This window comes from Stegostoma tigrinum, chromosome 1 (assembly GCF_030684315.1).
Source record: "Stegostoma tigrinum isolate sSteTig4 chromosome 1, sSteTig4.hap1, whole genome shotgun sequence".
In the NCBI taxonomy this organism is placed as follows: Eukaryota; Metazoa; Chordata; class Chondrichthyes; order Orectolobiformes; family Stegostomatidae; genus Stegostoma; species Stegostoma tigrinum.
The window spans coordinates 180,866,422-180,888,932 of NC_081354.1; the positions used below are offsets into that span (position 1 = coordinate 180,866,422).

Genomic DNA, 22,511 nt, shown 5'->3' on the forward strand with positions numbered 1-22,511 from the left:
GATAAAAGGCTCTTTTTTGGAATGGCAACCAGTGACGAGTGGTGTCCTGCAGGGTTCAGTGTTGGGGCCACAGCTGTTCACTTTATATATTAATGATCTGGATGAAGGGACTGGGCGCATTCTGGTGAAGTTTGCCGATGATACGATGAAAGGTGGACAGGCTGCAGAAAGATTTGGACAGTTTAGGAGAGTGATCCAGGAAATCGCTGATGAAATTCAACGTGAGCAAATGCACTTTGGAAAAAAGAATACAGGCATGGACTATTTTCTAAACGGTGAGAAAATTTGTAAAGCAGAAGTACAAAGGGATCTGGGAGTGTTGGTCCAGGATTCTCTAAAGGTTAACTTGCAGGTAGAGTCCGTGATTAAGAAAGCGAATGTAATGTCGTTTATCTCAAGAGGGTTGGAATATAAAAGCAGCGATGCGCTTCTGAGACTTTATAAAGCTCTAGTTAGGCCCCATTTAGAATACTGTGTCCAATTTTGGGCCCCACACCTCAGGACAGACATACTAGCCCTGCAGCGTGTCCAGCGGAGATTCACACGGATAATCCCTGGAATGGTAGGTTTAACGTACGATGAACAGCTAAGGATCCTGGGATTGTACTCATTAGAGTTTAGAAGGTTGAGGGGAGATCTAATAGAAACTTACAAGATAATGTATGGCTTAGAAAGGGTAGACGCTGGGAAGTTGTTTCCGTTAGCCGGGGAGACTAGGACCTATGGGCACAGCTTTAGAATTAGAGGGAGTAAATTTAAAATGGAAATGAGGAGACATTTCTGCAGCCAGAGAGTGGTGGGCTTGTGAAATTCATTGCCAAGGAGCGCAGTGGAGGCCGGGGCGTTAAGTGCCTTCAAGGCAGAGATCGATGAATTCTTGATCTCACAAGGAATCAAGAGCTACGGGGAGAGTACAAGGAAGTGGAGTTGAGGTGCTGATCACCCATGATTTGAATGGCGGAGTGGACTCGATGGGCTGAATGGCCTTACTTCCACTCCTATGTCTTATGGTCTTCTGGTTTTAGGTGGTATTGTGGACAGCGAAGGAGGTTGTCAGAAATTGCCGCAGGATTTTGTTCAGCTGGGAAAGTGTGCTCAGAAATGGCAAATAGAGTTTAATGTAGATAAGTGTGAGGTATTTCATTCTGGAAAGTCAAATCCAGGTTGGAGTTTCTTGGTGAATGTTAGGGCCTTCAGGAGTGTAGTGGAACAGAGGAACCTTGGGGTTCAGGTGCACAGTTCTCTGAAAGTGGAGTCACAGGAAGACAGAGCAGTGAAGAAGGCTTTTGGCACACTGGCCTTCATTGGTCAGGGCACTGAGTATAGAAGTTGGGAAGCTATCGTGCAGTTGTACAGAACGTTGGTGAGAGCGGACTTGGAGTATTGTGTTCAGTTTTGGTCGCCTTGCTATGGAAAGGATGTTATTAAACTGCAAAGAGTGCAAAAGAAATTTACAGGGATGATGCCAGGACTCAAGGTACTGAGCTATAGGGAGAGGTTGGACAAGCCAGGAGTTTTTTTCTTTAGAACATAGGAGACTGATAGGGGTGTGTATAAGATCATGAGAGGCATAGATAGGGCGAGTGCACTCAGTCTTTTTCCCAGTGTTGGGGAATCGAGAACTAGAGGGCATCAGTTTAAGGTAAGAGGGGAAACAATACATAGGAAGTTGAGGGGCAAGTTTTTTACACAGAGGTGTGGACGCACATGGAATGAGCTGCCAACAGAAGTGGTTGAGAGGAGTACATTAGCAACATTTAAAAGGCTATTGGACAAATATACGGATAGGAAAGGTTTAGAAGGATATGCACCAAGTGCAGGGAAATGGGCTTAGTGTGGATGGACATTTTGGTCGGCATGGACCAGTTTGGGCTGAAGGGCCTGTCTCTGGATTATGATTGTAGGCTGACTCGAACTTTTCAGTTGAATTAAGAGACCCTCAGATCACCAGGGGCCAGGTTAGCAGTCCAAGAGTGGCCTCAGGGTACCAGGCAAGGAGTGGCATAGCACTCAAACCAACTTCTGACACCCTCCAGACCCCACCTGGGTATCTTTCTCAGCACTTACTTCTCTCCCACTTGCAGTTACCTCCTTCACACTTTCCCTGAATGGGTTTTCCCGATCAGTCTGCTGAGTGGCCTTTCACAGACCACTAATAAAGGTTAATGAGTGAGGGGAGGTAAAAGTTCAGACATCAACCAACCCCACCCCCATTCCCTGAGCTAATCATCCCAAACAAAAAATACCCGAACTCAATATCGTGCCAGAGACTGGATCGGCAGCTGGAGCTGGGCGCAGTGGTAGTATCCCTACTTCTGAGCCAGGAGGCCTAGGTTCAATAGCCACCTGCTTCAGAGATGGGCGATAACATCTGTGACCAGGCTGATTAGAAAATATCCACAAAAAGGAGAACTGTGCAATGCTCTCATTTCTTCAAAGACATCTATTCGGCCCATGTCATTTCAACCAGGGTGGTTTGTCCAATAGCCTTTTAAAGGCTATTTAAAGTGAAGACGAACCTCCTTAAGTGTGTAACAGTATCTCAGAACAAAAGGAAGAGAAATACGGAAGAGTCTGTCTGGACCCCTAAGTCTTATGACGGTTAAGGATTAGAAAAGGGAGTGCAGACAAGAAAGTGGGGTTGAATCTGCAGCCAGATAAAATATTGTCTTAATGTTCTATGTCCTGTATTCCAATCCAGTGTTCTCACGAAACGAATCGTATCCCTTTCCATTGACCAGTTGGAAGATACAATAATTGCCAGTCAGTTGTTAGCTCTGCTGCCTCACAGTGCCAGGAACCCGGGCTCAGTTCCACCCTCAGTCTGTGTGGAGTTTGCACGTTCTCCCTCTGTCTGGCGAAGATCTTTGCTTCCTCACTCTCCACGAGAGCCGTACCGGAAGATTGGAGTGAGGCAAATGTTGTTCCTCTTTTCAAGAAAGGGAATAGGGAAATCCCTGGAAAGTACAGACCAGTCAGTCTTACGTCTGTGGTCAGCAAGGTTTTGGAAAGAATTCTGAGGGAGGGGATTTATGACTATTTGGAAAAACATAGCGTGATTAAAGGGAGTCAGCATGGCTTTGTGAGGGGCTGGTCATGCCTTGCAAATCTTATTGAGTTCTTTGAGGAAGTCACGAGACAGGTTGACGAGGGTCGAGCAGTGGATGTGGTGTACATGGACTTCAGCAAGGCATTTGATAAGGTTCACCATGGCAGGCTCATTCATAAAGTCAGGAGGTATGGGATACAGGATGATTTGGCTGTCTGGATTCAGAATTGGTTGGCTGACAGGAGGCAGAGAGTGGTTGTAGATGGTAAGTATTCTGCCTGGAGGTCAATGCTGAGTGGTGTCCCGCAGGGGCCTCTTGGGCCTCTGCTCTTTGTAGTTTTTATAAATGACTTGGATGAGGAGGTTGAGGGGTGGGTTAGTATGTTTGCTGATGACACAAAGGTTGGAGGTGCCTTTGATAGTATCGAGGACTATTGCAGGCTTCAGCGAGACATTGACAGAATGCAGAGCTGGGCTGAGAAATGGCAGATGGAGTTCAACCTGGATAAATGCGAAGTGATGCATTTTGAAAGGTCGAACTTAAATGCTGAATATAGGATTAAAGGCAAGATTCTCGGCAGTGTGGAGGAACAGTGGGATCTTGGTGTTTAAGTGCATAGCTCCCTCAAAGTTGCCACCCAGGTGGATAAGGTTGTTAAGAAAGCATATGGTGTTTTGGCTTTCATTAACAGGAGGATCGAGTTTAAGAGCCGCGAGGTTATGCTGCAGCTCTACAAAACCCTGTTGAGACCACACTTGGAATATTGTGTCCAGTTCTGGTCACCCTATTATAGGAAAGATGTGGAGACTTTGGAGAGGGTGCAAAAGAGGTTTACCAGGATGCTGCCTGGACTGGAGGGCTAGTCTTATGAGGAGAGGTTGACTGAGCTTGGACTTTTCTCTCTGGAGAGAAGGAGGAAGAGAGGTGACCTGATCAAGGTGTACAAGGTAATGAGAGACATTGATAGAGCCGATAGCCAGAGACTTTTCCCCAGGGCTGGATTGACTGCCATGAGGGGTCATAGTTTTAAGGTGTTAGGAGGAAGGTATAGAGGAGATGTCAGAGGGAGGTTCTTCACCCAGAGAGTTGTGAGCGCATGGAATAGTTTGCCAGTGGTAGTCATGGAAGCGGAGTCATTAGTGACATTTAAGCGACTGCTGGACATGCACATGGACAGCAGTGAATTGAGGGGAATGTAGGTTAGGTTATTTTATTTTTGGATTAGGAATATTCCATGGCACAACATCATGGGCTGAAGGGCCTGTACTGTGCTGTTCTTTTCTGTGTTCTATGTTCTATGCTCGATGCATGGGTTTCCTCCCACATTCCAAAGATGTGCAGGCTAGGTGGATTGGCCATGCTGAATTGCCTGTAGTGTTCAGGGGCGTGTAGATTAGGAAAATTATAGGGGGATAGGTCTGGGTGAGATGTCCTGAGGATTGGTGTGGACTTGTTGGGCCAAAGGGCCTGTTTCCTCACTATAGGGATTCTATGATTCTAGATCATTTACACTTTGCTGCATCTCTTGCTGACTCTCCAATAGGAGACACTGAGGTGCTTCCTGGCCACTACCTCTACTGAGATGTCCTGAGATTTACATTTTAGATTCAAACACATGTGCCTGGATTTGCAATGAAGGTGCAGAAGTGAAGAGGTGGCTCTATTTCTCGGTGATGAATCAGGAAGGAAGCAGGTTCTTCCAAAGGATATGAGCAGTGAGGGGCTAAATTAGCAGAACCAAAAAGGTGGTAATCTCTGGGGGAGTCGGGGGTGCAAGTTCGTTTGCAAGGAATAAAGTTAGGGAAGCAATTAAAAGTTTGGGGGGGGTGGGTTCAGGAGAGGCTATGAAATATTTTTCTGAAGAAGGGTCCTGACCTGAAACATCAACTTTCCTGCTCCTCTGATGCTGCCTGGCCTGCTGTGTTCCTCCAGCTCCACACACTGTGTTATCTTTGACTCCAGTATTTAGTGAAATATTGGCAGTTGTTGCTAACTCTGAGTGAATTAAAACCCTGATGGGAGTTGTGAACAGGCCTCCGAACAGTAGTCAGGAAATGGGGAAGAAAATAAATCAGTCGATAGAAAAGGCATACAAGAAAAGCCTGACTGCACTAATCATGGGGGACTTCAATACAAACAAAAGAAAGCAAAAATGGAATAACTTAATTCTATTAAAACTTGATGTAAGTTGTTCAGAATGACTGTCTGTGTGGAGTATGCCCATTCTCCTTGTGTCTGCATGGGTTTCTTCCGGGACTCTGGTTCCATCCCACAGTCCAAAGATATCCAAATTAACTGGGTTGACCATGCTCAATTGCACCATAGTGTCAAGGGATGTGTGGGTTAGGTGCATTAGCCATGGGAAATATAGTGTCGGGAGGTGTGTCTGAGTGGGCTCCTCATCAGAGGGTGTGGACTTGTTGGGCCTAATGCCCTGTTTCCACACTGTAAGGATTCTGTGATCAGCATATCAGGATTCTGATAAATAACTGATTAGCACGTACAGCACAGTGATACCCATCCTGGACTGGTGAACTCAGTTAGCTCATTGGCTGGGTAGCTGGTGAGTGATGCCAATGTGATGGGTTCACTTTCTGCTCTGGCTGATGTTACCATGAAGGACTTTCCTTTTCAACCTCTCCCCTCACCTGAGGCAAAGTTACCCTCAGGTTAAACAGCCACCAGTTGGCTCTCTCTGATGAGAAGCGTAGCTCAGTGGTCTGGCAGGGCTATGGTGATTTTAACTTGCACTGGTGAATACTTGAGAAATATACAACTGAGCCCAATCATTATTATAGTACCTCACCCAACACTGTTCTGAAGGTGTCTTTACGTTGGCAGAACAAAGTATTATTTTAGCTTTGGAGAAGATCTTCATTGCACAATGCAAAGAATTACTAGCATCCAGTACTGAGCTCAAAAGATGAAATGCTCAGAAAACGAATGGGGAATGCATGTGTTCCATATGAATAATTGAAAAAAGGCCCAAATGTCCACATCCTGCTCCGAAGTCCTGTGTTCCCTTGGAGAGAGATGGTTCTGTATTACAGTCTGCCAGTGCTGTTTGAAAGACTTGGCCCAGTGCTTCAGGTTTCACTGGAACAGCCAGTAACAACACACTTGTGTATGTGAGAATAGATTGATGCAGTGAAGGATGCTTGCCAGTACATTAAACGCTTGTGGATTGGTTGCTTTCAGGGCCACACTGCAGACTGACATGGCGATGCTGTGTTACATTGTCAGACTGGGACGCCCTGTTCATTTTCAGTTTTGAAAGCGAGCTTTCAAAGTTCTGGTGAACATTGATCCCTTAGTGGCTGCCACTTGGCGCATTCACCTCACTTATTTTCAGTAGGGGCTCAGCTGTGGTTCCTGATGAAACATGAGTGAGTGCAACTATCCAGTAACTCATCAGCTGCTGTTCCATGTAGCGAGATCCTGTGAGTGTAAAATTTGGTGGTTCGAGTTCAGAAGACCCAACAACCTGGGACGTCAGATCCTGTAATTACTTCCTCCCCTTTGTCTCTGAGCAGAATCCAAGTGATTAACTGGTAAATTTGAAGAATCAGAAACAAACTGTTTCCATTTCACTCCAGATAGAGATCTCACTACCTTTCACTTATTTGATCAAGTAACATGAACAAGTAGATTTCAAAAGCAATAGACTGTGCAGTCGTTCCAACAGCCATGTAGGATGCTGTATGAATACAAAAGAGCTATTTCTTTTTATTTGATAATAGTTTTTAGATCTTTACCGCAAATCTGTCTCCATGTACTTTAAAGGTTTTCCTTTCAGTCTGGTTTAGTGCTTATTCCAGTCCTTGTCACATCCATGGGTGTCATAATGCATCTTAATATTCTGAGTTGGCAAGCAAATTACAGTGGTATGTTAATAATTTGGGATTATGCTCGGCATGGACTGGTTCAGTCTGTTTCCATGCTGTATGACTCGACAACTCTATGAGTAACATCGCATACCTATTACCTTGGATCATTCAGTCCATCCCAATGTTGATACTTCACATGACCCCCTCTGTACTTGCTTCATCTAACCTGATAAGTATGACCCTCTATCCCTTTCTCCGTCATGGATTTATGTGGCTTCCCATTACTTTAATGCTGGTCTCTTCAACCACTTCATGTGGTGAGGTTGTTCACAGTCTCATCATTGTCAGTAAGGAAGTTTCTCCTGGATTGGATTAATTTGCACGAAAGACTCCTCATTTTGGATTCCTCTAGAATAGAAAAATCTTCAGAAAATTTACCATACTGAAAAAACTTTCGACCTTCCAAGAATCTTTTTAGCTTGGTCTCCATAGTGTGTAACAAAAACCACTTTTGGTCATTATTGATAGTTGCACCTCTCAGTTCTGAAAACATTCCTTTTAAAACATTATGGTATTAAACTATGCAAACGGAAAGTGTCAAATGCAGCCACAGGAGGATCATCCCCGACCTCTGACCTTTGACCTTCTCTCCGCAGGCCAGCACAAGATCCGCTTTATTCCAGGAATGGTGGGCCCAATCCTGGAGATGACACTTGTCCCCGAGGTAGAACTCCGCAAGTCTACAATCCCCATTTTCTTCGACATGATGCAGTGCGAGTTCCAGTATAAGGGGAATTTCAGAACGGTGAGTGAGTCCTGATGTGCAATTTCACTGAGTGTGGTGTTGAGAGAAATAACTGGCAGTGGAAGAAAGCAGAAGGAATTTTGCTTGTGTTCTGGTGACTTTGAATGCAACATCTGAGAGCAACATCATTCATTAGAAATTGGATAAATACTTGAAATTGAAAGATGTGCTGGGTTATAGGATAAACTAGATAACTATTTCAAAGAGTTAAAGCAGACAGAATTGGCCTAATGGCCTCTTTCTGTGTTGTATGGATCTATGATTACGTTGGGAAGGCAATGGCCTGACACATGCCATTACATTTGCTTCCCCATTTCCTACTCACTTGCAGTTCTTTCTACTTACTCAGGTTTTACACATCTATAGTAGAAGTGGGGAGTTTTGGTGGCACTGTGGATAGTGTCCCTGTATCTGAGCCAAACACGTTAATGATCAAGCTACAACCACTTGCAATATGCCTGTGGCAGGCAATAAGAGTTGGAGAGTCCCATAGAACATAGAACAGTACAACATAGCTCAGGCCCTTCGACCCATGATGTTATGGTGAACTTTTATCCTAATCCTAATGCCTATATAACCTCCACCCCTACCTTTTACCATCATCCATATGTCTATCTAATAGCTGCTTAAATGCCCCTAACGAGGCCGACTCCACCACCCTCTCCGGCCATGCATTCCATGTCCCTACCACTCTCTGAAAAAAGAACCTACCTCTGATGTCTCTCCTGTATCTACCTCCACTCACGTTAAAACTATGCCCCCTCGTAATAGCTACCTCCACCTGAGGAAAAAGTCTCTGGCTGTCCACTCATCTATAACTCTGATCATTCTGCACCCCTCTCTCAAGTCAATGGTCAGTCATGCCATGTAGAAATGGTGGAACAATGCCAAAGGCCACAGGACTGGTAACCAAGGGACCCAGGAATTAACTGGAAACCTTAGTTCAAATCCCACCACAGCAGTTAATGTAACTTCCAATCAGCTTACAAATCTGGGAATTGACAGGTAGCAATAGTAACTGGTTTAGTATTTATTATCATATGCTGGCAAACAACATCGACTTCACTTATGTGTTTTAGGGAAGGGATCCTGGTCTGATCTACTTGTGACTCCAGGCCCAGGACAATATGGTAGAAATGGCCTTAGGAAATCACTCATTTCAAGAAAATTTAAGGATGCACAACAAATTTCAGCGACACTGAAAGCCAATAAAAGCACAAAGGAAGGGAAACTTATTCAGTAGCTGCCACCAGTTAGTCATGGACATGGATAACAATCATACACCAGAGTGAGAAAGGCATTGGGTCTATAGTTGCATTCCAGAGGTTGCACCACATAATCAGAGCTGATACCTCAGGCAATACTATCGAAGGTACCAAGATAATGGGAAGTGCAGATGCTGGAGAATCCAAGATAACAAAGCGTGAAGCTGGATGAACTCAGCAGGCCAAGCAGCATCTCTGGGGCACAAAAGCTGACGTTTCGGGCCTAGACCCTTCACCAGAGAGGAGGATGGGGGGAGGGTTCTGAAATAAATGGGGAGAGTGAGAGGTGGACCAAAGATGGACAGAGGAGAAGATAGGTGGAGAGGAGAGTATAGGTGGGGAGGTAGGGAGGGGATAGGTCTGTCCGGGGAGGACGGACAGGTCAAGGAGGCAGGATAAGGTTATTAATTTATCTCATTGCTGTTGGTTGGAGTTTGCAGTGAGCAAATTCACTCCCAGGGCGTTACAACAGTGGTGACACATCAGGAAGCACTGAATTTCAGGGAAGACGTCGGGAAATCCTAAGGCACTGAAGTTGGCTCTACGAAGCAGGTTCTTTCTGTGTTTGTTTACAAAGTATTACCATGATATTGTTTACTTGCTGGTGCATTAATTTGCCTTGGCAAGTGACTGAGCTTACAGCCTGATAGATGTCCCAGGATCCAGACTGAATTTGTGTCATTTTAAGGCAGCCTCACCAAAGGGCCATTCAAGTCGGCCTTAGCATCAGTTGTCATAGAATTGTCATAAATTGATTATCCAAAAGACAAAAATGCCGAAAATTGCAAAAGGAATGTTGACAGTGAAAAGAGGAAGTACTGGAGACAAAACGGAAGTTGGCATCCGATAGAGAGTTTGTGAGAAGTTTATCATCACGGTATGAAACTTGCCTCGCATGGATTGATCTATTAGGAAAGAATCCCATCAAACAAGGGAAGGGAGGCAGTGGTAGAGAGGTACTGGAATAATAATCAGAACCCAAGGAGGCTAAATGTTAGTAATGGACTGGGTTTGAAGGACTGTAGTTCTGAACTTTTTTAAAATTTGTTCATTTTTCTATTTTTTTCCCCCGAAGAATTTGTACTGAAAAATCTGTACCAAGGTACCTTGTACGTAAGATGACACCGTAAGTGGCGAATTGTAGACTTCTGACTGTACTCATTTGAGTACACGTGATAATGAAGTTAATTCAGTTCAAAGTCCTGGGAAAAAAAATCCCACCATGTCAGTCTGTGAAATTTGAGGTCAGCAAAACCTGGAATTAAAAATTAGTGCAACGGTGACTGTGTAGCAATTGATGTAAAAACATTTACGGACCATCTGATTCATAAATGGCTGTAAGGTTAAGAAATCAGTTCTAAATGTGACTCCAGACCTACGTGAATGTGATTGACTCTTAGCTGCCCTCTGAAGTAGCTGAGCAAAATGCTTTTAGCTCAAGGGCAATTATACACAGGCAATAACGTTCATTCACATCCTATGAATGAATAAACATAAGAGAGCACTAGAGATAGGGCTTTGATGCTAGAAAGTACATATGTGTCCCTTTCTGTTGTGGTTTTGTAATTCTCTTTATCTTTATTACAATTCTCAACGTGACACAGTTATATATCATCCCAGGTTGCACTACATGAAGCATTTCCCTACAGCACGACAGTCAATAAATCTTGTTCAGGGATTCCAGCAATAATGAACAGAAACTACTCCCCGCAAACACTGGGTTGGCAAAAAATAATGCGGCAGAACAGAACTGCTCATCAACATGTTTACTTCAAACTAGACTGGAAGAAAAGGCCAAAAATCAATCAACTCAGCTCAATGTAATGTGGTCAGACAGGCTCGAGTATGGGGAGGATTGACTTGGGCAACTAAATGTCCCTTTTGTATCAGAGATAATGGGAACGGCAGATGCTGGAGAATGCGAGATAACAAAGTGTGGAGCTGGATGAACACAGCAGGCCAAGCAGCATCTTAGGAGCAGGAAAATCCTGTCATTCATGCCATTACTTTCTGATTGCTCCTCTCAACATCTTTTCCCAGTGGATATTCTGTGAAACTACTCTGTGTTCTGTCCCAATGAGTCACAATATTGGTAGTGAGACAACACACTGACTGCTAAGTGAAGTAAAATGTACCTTTGGAAGAATATTTGCATCATACCCAGGTGGGATAAGGTATGTGCTTTGAAATTTAAGACTGAGGTGCACAACTGGATCAGAGTACATTTACACTTTTTAAAGCTGTCTTTCCTCCTCAGAGCTATTTGCCATGACTTTGAAAACCCTCATAGTGATTAATATATTGTCCATCAACATGATTGTTCGTGAACAACATTCACTGCTTCTGAAGTTTCATTGCCTTTGTGTTATAAGGTCAGAACTGGTCTTTGATCTGGTGGCTGATTCCTTCTACGTCTTGCAGTTTGGTAGATGCAAGCTAATATTTTGCAGTTTGTGAAGTCCATCAGACAGAGCGCTGACTCCTGCTCCTGTGTCTAATCTAAAGTTAGCATGATGTCCGTTGATGCCAGTGTCAACCCTTTGCAATTGATTCTCAGTCTCTGTGACTTCTCCCAGAAAAGTGACATTTTGTGTCGGGCTTCAGTGGTTCACTTGTGCTTTGAGGACACGAGCTTTTATCACTGTTTTAGAACGAACGTGACCTCCGGAGGTGTGGACACGACTTTCTCCCTGTCAGTGGACTTCATTCTGAGGCATTGTGGGGATTGCAAATATACAGGTGTGCCTGCATGGTGACAACTGAGCATCTGATGGTATTTCAATCTTCATTAATGACATTTCTCTATAACCCTATAAAATCTCCCTACCTTTGGCCTTATCCCATGTCCAACCCCCACTCTCATCCCCGCCTCCTTCACCTGACACAACTTGTCCATCTCCTCTCTCACCCATTCCATTGACCAATCCCCACCGCTGCCTGCCTGCCCTTACCTATCACCATCCCATCTACTTTACCCATTCCCACCCCTCCTCTCTCTATTTATTTCCCAGCTCCCTTCCTCCTCCCCATTTCTGAAAAACGGTCCAGACCCGAAAAGTCAGCTTTCCTGCTCCTCTGATGCTGCTTGGCCTGCTGTGTTCCTCCAGCTCTACACCTTGTTATCTCAGGTTCTCCAGCACCTGCAGTTTCTACTATACTGTGAAATAAGTCACTTTTTGAAGAGATCCTCTTGTATTAGCGGCTTCCAGCAAGAATAATCTAAGTCTAAACCTGCCACAGAGTGTTGTGAGCCTTGAAGAGATTGGGTTCCCTAAAGGTATTTTGGTATTTTGTAGCTAACGTTTTGTTCTCTGTGGGATTTTCTCTCTGTGTTGCCGTTATTTCTTTATCTTCAGTTAGAACAAATGGAAAATATCCCATAGTCCTGTCTGGAAGGAAAGTTCACCAGACAATCTGGTCACCTCACAGCATGAGAAACAGTGCAATTTTTTTAAACAAAACAAAAACAGAACTTGCTGGAAAAGCTCAGCAAGTCTGGCAGCATCTGTGGAGAGAAATCAGAGTTAATGTTTCGGGTTGAGTAGCCTTTTTTCACTTCAGAAATGATAGATGCTACAGACCTGCTGAGTTTTTCCAGGGAATTTTTTGTATTTCCAGCTTTCTAAGTTATTAGAGTCATACAACACGGAACAGACCTTCGGTCCAATTCATCCATGCAGACCAAATATCCAAAATTAATCTAGCCCCATTTGTCAGCATTTGGCTCATATTCCTCTAAACACTTTCTATTCATATACCCATCCAGATGCCTTTTAAATGTTGTAATTGTACCAGCCTCTACCACTTCCTCTGGCAACGCACTCCATACATGCACCACCCTCTGCACGAAAGAATTGCCCATTAGGTCCCTTTTAAATCTTTTGCCTCTCACCTTAAACCTCTGGCCTCTAGTTTTGGACTCCCCCAATTTGGGAAAATGATCTCAGCTATTCACCCTATCCATGCTCCTCATGATTTTATAAACCTTTATAAGGTCATCCCTCAGCTTCTGACACTCCAGGGAAATAGCCTCACCTATTCCGCCTCTCCCAAAGTAGCTCAAACCCTCCAGACAGGGTAGCGTCCTTGTAAATCTTTTTTGCACCCTTTCAAGTTTTACAACATCTTTTTTCTGTAGCAGGGAGATGAGAGTTGAATGCAGTATTCCAAAAGTGGTCTAACCAATGTTCTGTTTATCCCTGACCAATTTTGGACGCCCTCTAAGAATAAAGTGAATAAAGCCCTCTAAGAGCTTTTCTTTGGAAATTCTTGAGGAAATCCCCATGGCGTGAAAGTGCAGAGAAAACAGACGCAGTGTTAACATTAAAACAGGCCATTCAGAAGTGATGCACGGAAAAGATAGTTGTAGTCTGGAACTTTCTCCCATCAAAAGGTTTTGACGCTGGGGGCCAATTGCAAATGCCACACTGAGATTAGTCAATTATATTAAGGCCAGGGTATTAAGTGGTATGAAAGAAAGACAGAAAACTGGAATTAAGATACAGATTAGCCATGATAATTAATTGAACGGCAGATCAGGCACAAGGGGCTGAAAAGCCTCTTGCTGTTCTGATGTTTCTCGATTTGTTCCTAAAGAACTTGTCGGAAAAGAGAAAGATTGGCATTTCTTACTGGCTGCTTGTGCTTTGATATGACTTATTTATTCTCATGTGTATTTATTACAATACAGTGGAAAATGTTGTGAAGTGTTACCACTCTTCAGCGCAATCTTAAAACACAGAAAATAAACCAAAACACAGAACAAAAAGCCAGAAAAAAATGCAATAAAGTTCAGCTGAAAGTCTTATTCTCAACAAAGTTACATGGCCTTTGAGACTGTGCCCAGTTCTAGTTCAGCCATGGGCCTGGAGCTGTGTTCCTCCACCCTGATACATTGACCCTATGCTGCTAAACCAATGACAATGCTGTAACCACTCTTCGTCACGTCCTTGCCACTGAGATAAAGAGCTGCCACTCTCCAGTGCCATCTTTCCTCCACCAACACTGCCGTAAGCTCAGGCTGGGCCAACCTCGCTAATGTAGCCGCTGCTGGTGCCACAGCGTCCTGCACTGGGACCTAACACACCACCATCAGGCACCCAGGCCTAACCATGGACCTGGACCGTCGGCTCAACCTATGAACATAGAACATAGAACAGTACAGCACAGCACAGAACAGGCCCTTCAGCCCACAATGTTGTGCCGACCATTGATCCTCATGTATGCACCCTCAAATTTCTGTGACCATATACATGAGATTAAGCCTGCACTCTCCTATCACCATTGCACCCACCTTCCCCAGCCCCACCCCACCTCTCTATTTATTTCTGAGCTCCCTTCCCTCTCCCCCATTTCTGAAGAAGTGTCCCGACCCAGAACATCAGCTTTCCTGCCCCTCTAATGCTGCCAGGCCTGCTGTGTTCATCCAGCTCTACACCTTGGTACCTCAGACTCCAGCCTTGGCAGTTCTTGATATCTCTGATTAGACGTGGTACCCGCTCCTCGCTCGCCGGGAGACCTCAGGCCGGAATGGAGCCGCATTCGCCATGCCCTGCAGTTGCAGCCGCCGCCTCCAGACCCCCTCCTCCTTCAACATGTAACCGGCCTTGCCGCTCTCCTGGCTCGCGCCATCTTTATTCCTCGCCAGCTTCGCCAGGCCCACTCTCGCGAATGCTGCCAGTGCTTATAATCTTACCACCTTTGAACACAGAGCATAGAACAGTACAGCACAGTACAGGCCCTTCAGCCCACGATGTTGTGCCAACCTGTTACCCTGTGCTAAGGTCAAACTACCCTGCGCACCCTACATTTTACTATCCTCCATGTGCCTATCCAAGAGTCGCTTCAATATCTCTTATGTATCTGACTCTGCTACCACCACTGCCGGCAGTGCATTCCACATACCCACCACTCTCTGTGTAAAGAACCTATCTCTGACATCTCCCCTATACCTTCCTCCCATCACCTTAAAATTATACCCCCTAGTAATAGTCATTTCTGCCCTGGGAAACAGTCTGTGGATATCCACTCTATCTATGCCTCTCATCATCTTGCACACCTCATCATAATACCCCTTGATTTATAGGTATTTATGGGATGCTTTTTGCAACATCCCATGGTCTGAATTCCCACTTTGAGCAAAGTTTCCAAATATAGCTGTGTGGTCTTTGACTAATACAGGTAAAACTTGCCCTCACACTGAATATTTACACATTAAATGCAAATATTGAACATGATCCAAGGCAAACAATGTACAAGTAATGAAGACACCTGCAAGCTCTACTCATTTTCAGCAATGTAAACTCTAACTGATCCTCTGAAGCACAATAAGACCATTTAAAAGACACAGTGAGATCTAGTATTATTCATGACACAGAGTCCCTTGCCATTATGAATAAACGTGCAAGCTGAGAAATGCGAAATGCATCAGAGCTCGCTCCAGTACTGGATCAATTGTAGCTGTAATGTTAATCTAATTCTATTATGTCTTGTGAGATCAGTTCAGTTATTGACCATTTTAAAAGCTGCTCAATTTTAATTTGCATTCACATCAGTGGAGTTCAACACTGGCACCCTGTCCAGTGCACCAGCTACCCATTTGACATGTAAGGTTAAAATGGTACTGTTCACCACTCTCACAGTGTCTATAGGCATATATACACATTGCCAACAGGTGGCTACAGGACCCCAGATTTACCAAACTCGGTACGTATTGACTTATTTTACAAATTTCAATCAAATCTGATCCACGTTATATTCCAACATTACATGAATATTTGGAGTTGAGAATGAAAACTAAATGAGGCATTTATGAAAAATAATAACACTGAGTAAATTATAGGTCAACTCTGAATTGTGGGAGAATCAAATTAATATTTCTGAGAAGATATACATCATGTAATGTAACATCATTGTAACAACAGTAGTTTGCACTGCTACCTCACGGTACCAGGGACCTAAGTTTGATTCCACTCTCAGCCAACTGTCTGTGTGGAGTTTGTACATTCTCTGGGTGCTCCAGTTTCCGCCCCCAGTCTAAAGATGTGCTGGGTTAGGTGGATTGTCCATGCTAAATTGCCCATTGTGTCCAGGGAAGTGTGGATTAGCCATTGAAAATGCAGGGTTACAGGGTTGGGATAGTGGGTTATCAAGAAACAAAGGAAGGCAATGGATATTGCAAAGGCTGGCAACATCTCAACAGCAGTACTGAAGTCTGGTGCAAAAACAGAAGTTGCTTGGGAAGGATCTGAGGCAAGCCAGAGCTGTTCTGAAGAGGGGTGACCAAACCTGAAACATTATCTCTGATTTTTTTTCTTCACAGATGCTGCCAGACCTGCTAAGCTTTTCTAGCAATTTCTGTTTTTGTTCCTGATTCACAGCATCCACAGTTCTTTTGGGTTTTTTTCTTCTGAATACTGGTGCTCCTGATCAGATTGCTCCAGTATAGCTAATCTGACCAGGCATGTCCTGTTCACGGAGATAACATTTCGGGCCTGGAAACGTCAGCTTTTGTGCTCCTAAGATGCTGCTTGGCCTGCTGTGTTCATCCAGCTCTACACTTGTTATCTCGGATTCTCCAGCATCTGCAGTTCCCATTATCTCATGTCCTGTACACAACATGGACAAATTCAACTTAGCCAATTCCATTAGTCTACTCTCGATCATCAGCCATGTGATGTCAGGGGTCATTGACTGTGCTGTGAAGCATGTCACGAACAAAGTCCCAGCAAGGATCCCAATGTTATTACAGTTATTTAGGATACCCTACCTTGTTAAGCTCTCCAGAAGGAAGGATAAACTGGCTCCCATTCTTTATTCACCCACCCTCTCGGCTTGCATCAACAAGGTTACTTGACAAAGGATCCCCTGCTTTGTGGATATCTTTTCCCTCAGTCAAATGAATTCATGTTTTCATAGGAGGCAGTTTTACCAGGATTTGTTGAGTTTAGGAAAGGTGAGATCATTAGTTACTAAACATGAAAAGAAAGGTCAACACAGCAGACATACACACAGATGACAAATAAGAAGTGAGTTCAAAATATGGCTAAAATGTACACTAATCATTTGTTTGGCTGAACATAGAACAGAAGAAATAGGAATAGCATTAGGGGATTTGGCCCATCAGACCTGGTCCACCATTCATTATGATCATGGGTGACCTGCCCAAGGCCTCAACTTTTATGCCAGATCTTCAGCCCTCAGTTCCCATGACATTTCAAAAAATAAATCCATCCACCTCCTTTTTAAATACTTTCAGTGATCTAGCCTCCACAGCTCTCTTGGCTAGAAATTTTCAGCTCTTCACTACCCTGCGAAAGAAGAACTTTTCAGTCTTTCCTACCAAAGTGTGTGACCTCACACTTTCTTACACCCAACTCCATATGTCAGTTAAACTAACTGGCTTATAGTTACCTGTTTCCAGTCTCTTTCCTTTTCTAAATAAAGGTGTAACATTTGCAGTTTTCGTATCCTGTGGGACTTTTCCAGAATTTTCGGATTCTTAGAAGATTGCTACCATTATATCCATTACCTTTGCAATTATTTCTTTTAATGTGGATGCATACCATCAGGTCCAAGGAAATAATCAGTCTTTATCTCAACTAGTTTCCCTCATACTTTTACTCTTGTGATAGTCATTGTCTTAGTTCCTCTCCTCCTTTTGCCTCTTGATCATTTTGCAATGCTGTTAGTGTTATCGACTCAGAATTAAACTTTTCTGCCATTTCATGGTTCCCTATTATTTATTTCCTCAGCCTTGTTGTCTGGAGGCAAAGAAGCTCTTACTATCCAACTTGATATTTTTGCAAGTTTATCCTCAAAGTTTATTTTCTTCCCCATTATTTTTGTTTCTGTTTGTTTTTTCTCGTATCTTCTAGCGTATCACTGATCTTCGCCACATTGTTTATTTTTAGTTTTAATTTCTTGCAATCCTTAACTCCTGTGGTTACCCCCTTCTTAGAATCCAGCATTCTCACTGGGATAGATCTTTGCTGTGGGCCATGAGCTATTTTCTTATATGTCTGCCATTTCCTATTGGCTCAGCCTTTATTCCTTTGTAATTAACCTAATTTAAGATTAGCACAGTTGTTTCCAACCCAAGTTTCTCTCTCTCAAATTGAATCCAAAATTATACCATATTATAGTTATTGTTTCCCAGGGGATCTTTTATTTTGAGATCATTTATTGAACCTGTCTGATTAGACATCACCAAATCCAAAATGATCTGATCCCTGGTTAGATCCACAACATATAGTTCAAGGAAATTGTCCCAAATACACTCAGTGAATTCTTCTTGAATCTAACTATCCCAATTTGTGGGAAGATTAAAGTCACCCATGATAAATGTACTTCCTTTTATTAAAATGCCCTCATTATATCCTGTTTTATTCTCTAACCCACTGCGTAGCTACTGCGAGGGAAATTACTGTGAGGACGTTTCAGGCCTAGACCCTTCATCTAGACCATCAGATGAAGGGTCTAGGCCCGAAACGTCAGCTTTTGTGCTCCTAAGATATTGCTTGGCCTGCTGTGGTCATCCAGCTTCGCACTTTATTATCTTGGATTCTCCAGCATCTGCAGTTCCCATTATCTCTTAGTCCTACCAGTGTTGCCTTCCACTTTTTACTTCTTAATTCCACCCAATGGATTGTACATCTTCCAATCCAAGATCATTTCTTGCTGTCATCCTTTTCCCATCCTGTGCCAATAAAGCTACCCTTTACATGCCATTTTCTTTACATGCCTGTCCTTCCCAAAAAAAGCACGTGACCCTGACTGTTTCATTTCCAGCTTTGATCTCCTTGTCTCTGTTTGGGGATAAAAACATTCCCAGGAACCTGTAACTGTGCCATCAATTTTTTCAATTTGTTCTGAGTACTACACATTAAAGCAAAGAGCCATCAATTTTGCCTCCTTATGACATTTCTTCTACCTCTTTCACCCTGTTTACTGCTTTTTCACTGTTTGTGCACCCTTTCCATTCCTGTCCCACTCTAGGTATCATTATCCAAGTGTTTCACTGCAGAGCTGCTATATCCTTTTGCTTTGTGAATCATCAGCTCCCCTCTCACCCCCTAATTAGTTTAAAACCCACTCAACAACCCCAGCTACTCGATTTGTCAGGATACTGGTCACAGCAGGATTGAGGTGACAAAAACAGAAGTCATTAGAAAAGCTCAGCAGGCCCGGGAGCATCTGTGAAGGAAAAAAATCAGAGTTAACGCTTTGGGCCCGGTGACCCTTCCTCAAGGATTGAAGTGAACTTGCAACTTCACCTTCATTTAAATGCATTCATGACTTGGAAGTATATCACTGTTATAGAGTCATGCAGCACAGAAACAGCATGCAGGCTCAATGGTTAGTACTGCTGCCTCACAGGTTCCATTGCAGCTTTGGCGGGCTGCCTTTCTGGACTTTGCACATTCTCTGTGTTTCTCTGGATTTCCTTCGGGGCTGTGGCTTCCTCCCACTGACCAAAGATTTGCAGGATAAGTAGACCAGCATGGGGAATGCAGGGGTACATGGACAGGATAGGGGGCGTGGCTGTAGCTGGGATGCTGTTTGGAGGGTCTGTGTGGATCTAATGGGATTGGGATTCTATGATTCTATGAAATGTGTTGTTCCCTCCCGGTGATTTGTGCCTCTTGCCCAAAGTGACTGATGCTGATTCTTCAGCAACAGGAGAACCCACAATATTTTGGTAACATGCTGTAAACAAGTCACATCTGATGGGGTCGAAGTATCAGTTTGCTATTTTACAGCTCACAGCAAATTAATTGCTTTCAAAATTCCAAATAGTAAGCTGCAAGGGTGGTACCATGGCTCAGTAGTTAACACCGCAGCCTCACAACACCGGGCAACTGTCTATGTGGAGTTTGCACATCCTCCCTGTGTCTGCGTGGGTTTCCTCCGGGTGCTCTGGTTTCCTCCCACAGTCCAAAGATGTGCCAGCTAGGTGGATTGGCCATGCCAAATTGCCCGTAGTGTTCAGGGGTGTGTGGGTTATAGGAGGATGGGTCTGGGTGGGATTCTTCAAGGGGCGGTGTGGACTTGTTGGGCCGAAGGACCTGTTTCCACACTGTAGGGAACCTAATCTAATCAAATTATACATAAGTTCTGGAGAAAGAGTCATATTAGACTCAACATTTTGATTCTGTTCCCCTCTCCACAGATGCAGTGAGACATGTTGAGTTTATCAGGTCATGTAGGGACATAGAGTACCGGGGCAAGAAGGTGATGCTGAACTTGTACAAGACACTGGTTAGACCCCAGCTGGATTATCGTGTACCATTCTTGGTGCTGTAACAAGGATGTGAACACATTGGAGAAAGTGCAGAAGCAATTTACAAGAACTGTTCAAGAAATGAGAAATGAGGAATGATGTGACAAGGATAGATCGAAGAAGTTGACACTGTTGTCCTTTGAGAGAAGAAGGCTGAGTGGAGAATTGATAAAGGTTTTAAAATTATGAGTGAGCTGGATAGAGGAAGAAGCTGTTCCTGCTCCTAAAATGAAAGAAAAAAGAACGAGAAGGCACTAATTTAAAGCGATGTGAAAACAAAGCAAGGTTGACTTGAGAGAAAGCTTTCTCACACAGTGAGTGGTTAGGGTCTGCCATGCATTGCCTGCAAATGGTGTTTAAGGTGAGAGGGCAAAGGTATAAAAGGGGCCTAAGGGGAAAATTTTCATGCAGAAGGTAGTGTGCGTCTGGAATGAGCTTTCAGAGGAAGTGGTGGAGGCTGGTACAATTACAACATTTAAAAGTCATCTGGATGGGTATATAAATAGCAAGGGTTTAGAAGAACATGGACCAAATGCAGGCATATGGACTAGATGAATTTAGAGTTTCTGGTCGGCATGGACGAGATGGAACGAAGGGTCTGTTTCCATGCTGTACAACTCTGATTCTGCGACAATGTGGTAGAGGCAGGTTCAGTCGAGGAATTCAAGAGGGCATTTTTACGATTATTTGGATAGAAATGGTGCACAGGGATATGGGGAAAAAGCAGGGGATCAGCACTAGGGGATAAAACATGCGGAATATGAGTTGCTGTTTCTGCAACCTGTGGGCGGCACCGTTATGGCACTGCAGGAGGCCCAGGATGGACATGTCGTCTAAAGAATAGGAGGGGGAGTGGAAATGGTTCGCGACTGGGAGGTGCAGTTGTTTACTGCGAACCAAGCGTAGGTGTTCTGCAAAGCGGTCCCCAAGCCTCTGGAACACTTGCTCTCTTAAGCCACTGTGCAAGTACCAACGAGTGCAAGAGAGGTCATTCCACCCATTGGGTCGGCACCGAGTTTCTGAAGAGCATCCCCTCAGACTCATCCTCCCACATCATCTCCATAACCCCGCGCGTTTTTACTATGTTTAACCCACCTAGCATGTATCCCTAGATATTATGGGGTAACGTAGAATGGCCAATCCACCTAACCTGCCCACCTTTGGACCCTGGGAGGAAACTGTAGCACCCAAAGGAAACCCACACAGATGCAGGGAGAGCATGAAAACTCCACACAGCCCACCCAAAGCACCACTCACAATTGGGAGTTGAAGCACCCTTTCAGGTCATAGAGAATTAAAGGCAGCTCATTCTAACAGTGGAAAATTCCCAGCATCATGGCAAAGCAGGGCGAATCCAAAATGGCCAGTTACATACCACCATCTACTACCCTGTGCCCCTTCCTCTCTCCAGTTGTCTACTTTCGATTGACAGCAAAATGATGGAAGGTGGCATGAACAATTCTAGGCTCTGCCTGAGTATCATCAAAGTTTCTGAACCCTGAATGTCTTGGCTGCCTTGTTCCAGACATGGGCAAGAGAGTCAAGTTCTAGCTGTGAGTTGAGAGTGATTGGTCTTCAGTAAGCTATATATTAGACAGGGTAAACATAGGAGGGGACTTCCCAATGACCAGGAGGTCACAGTCTAAGGTTAGGAGGCATAGCATTTAGGACTGAGATGAAAAGAAATTTCTTCGTCCAGAGACTGATGACCCCATGGAATTCTTTAGTAGAGAAAATAGTTGAGGCCAAACAATGTGAGTGTTTTTGAGGAAGTGTCAGATAAAGTTCTTCAGGCTGAAGGTATCAAAGTGTATGAAGAGAAAGTGGGAACAGGGGACTAAGTTGAATGATGAGTCATGATCATATGAAATGGTGGAGCAGGCATAAAGGCCTGAATAGCTCACTCCTGCTCCTGTTTCTAAAGTATCTAACAGAGCGGGAATGTCTCTACATCACAAGGAGTGAAGCAGTTCAAAAAGGCCACTCACCACCATTTATCAAAGAATTGGGACAGGCAATAAATGTTGGTCTTACCAGCAATGCCCAGAGCTTATGTAATATATAAGTAGAGAATTTGTTGAAGTGGTGAAAACACCTTGAGCCAAAACTACACTCAAGACCCAGAGATGTTGAGAGATGGTAATGGATGTATGTTTATTTCCTTAAGCTGACAGCTTTTAATCACAGTTGTGTCAAGAGGTGAAATGACAATCTTTTACATGCTCTGCATCATCTCTCAAAGTTGCTAATTGTCTGCTGCTTTAGCTTAGATATAACCCTGAC

General features: G+C 43.9%; 1 protein-coding gene across 3 annotated transcripts in view; it reads left to right on the top strand.

Annotated features, from left to right (window-relative positions):
• The window catches only part of LOC125454992 (dedicator of cytokinesis protein 2-like), a 1,138,509-nt gene that overhangs the window by 916,982 nt on the left and 199,016 nt on the right, over positions 1-22,511 (top strand). For all 3 annotated transcript variants that reach the window (XM_059650434.1, XM_059650430.1, XM_059650433.1), the window contains one exon: positions 7,534-7,682. In XM_059650434.1, coding sequence (XP_059506417.1) covers positions 7,534-7,682 — 149 coding nt within the window. The remainder of the gene's footprint in view (positions 1-7,533; positions 7,683-22,511) is intronic.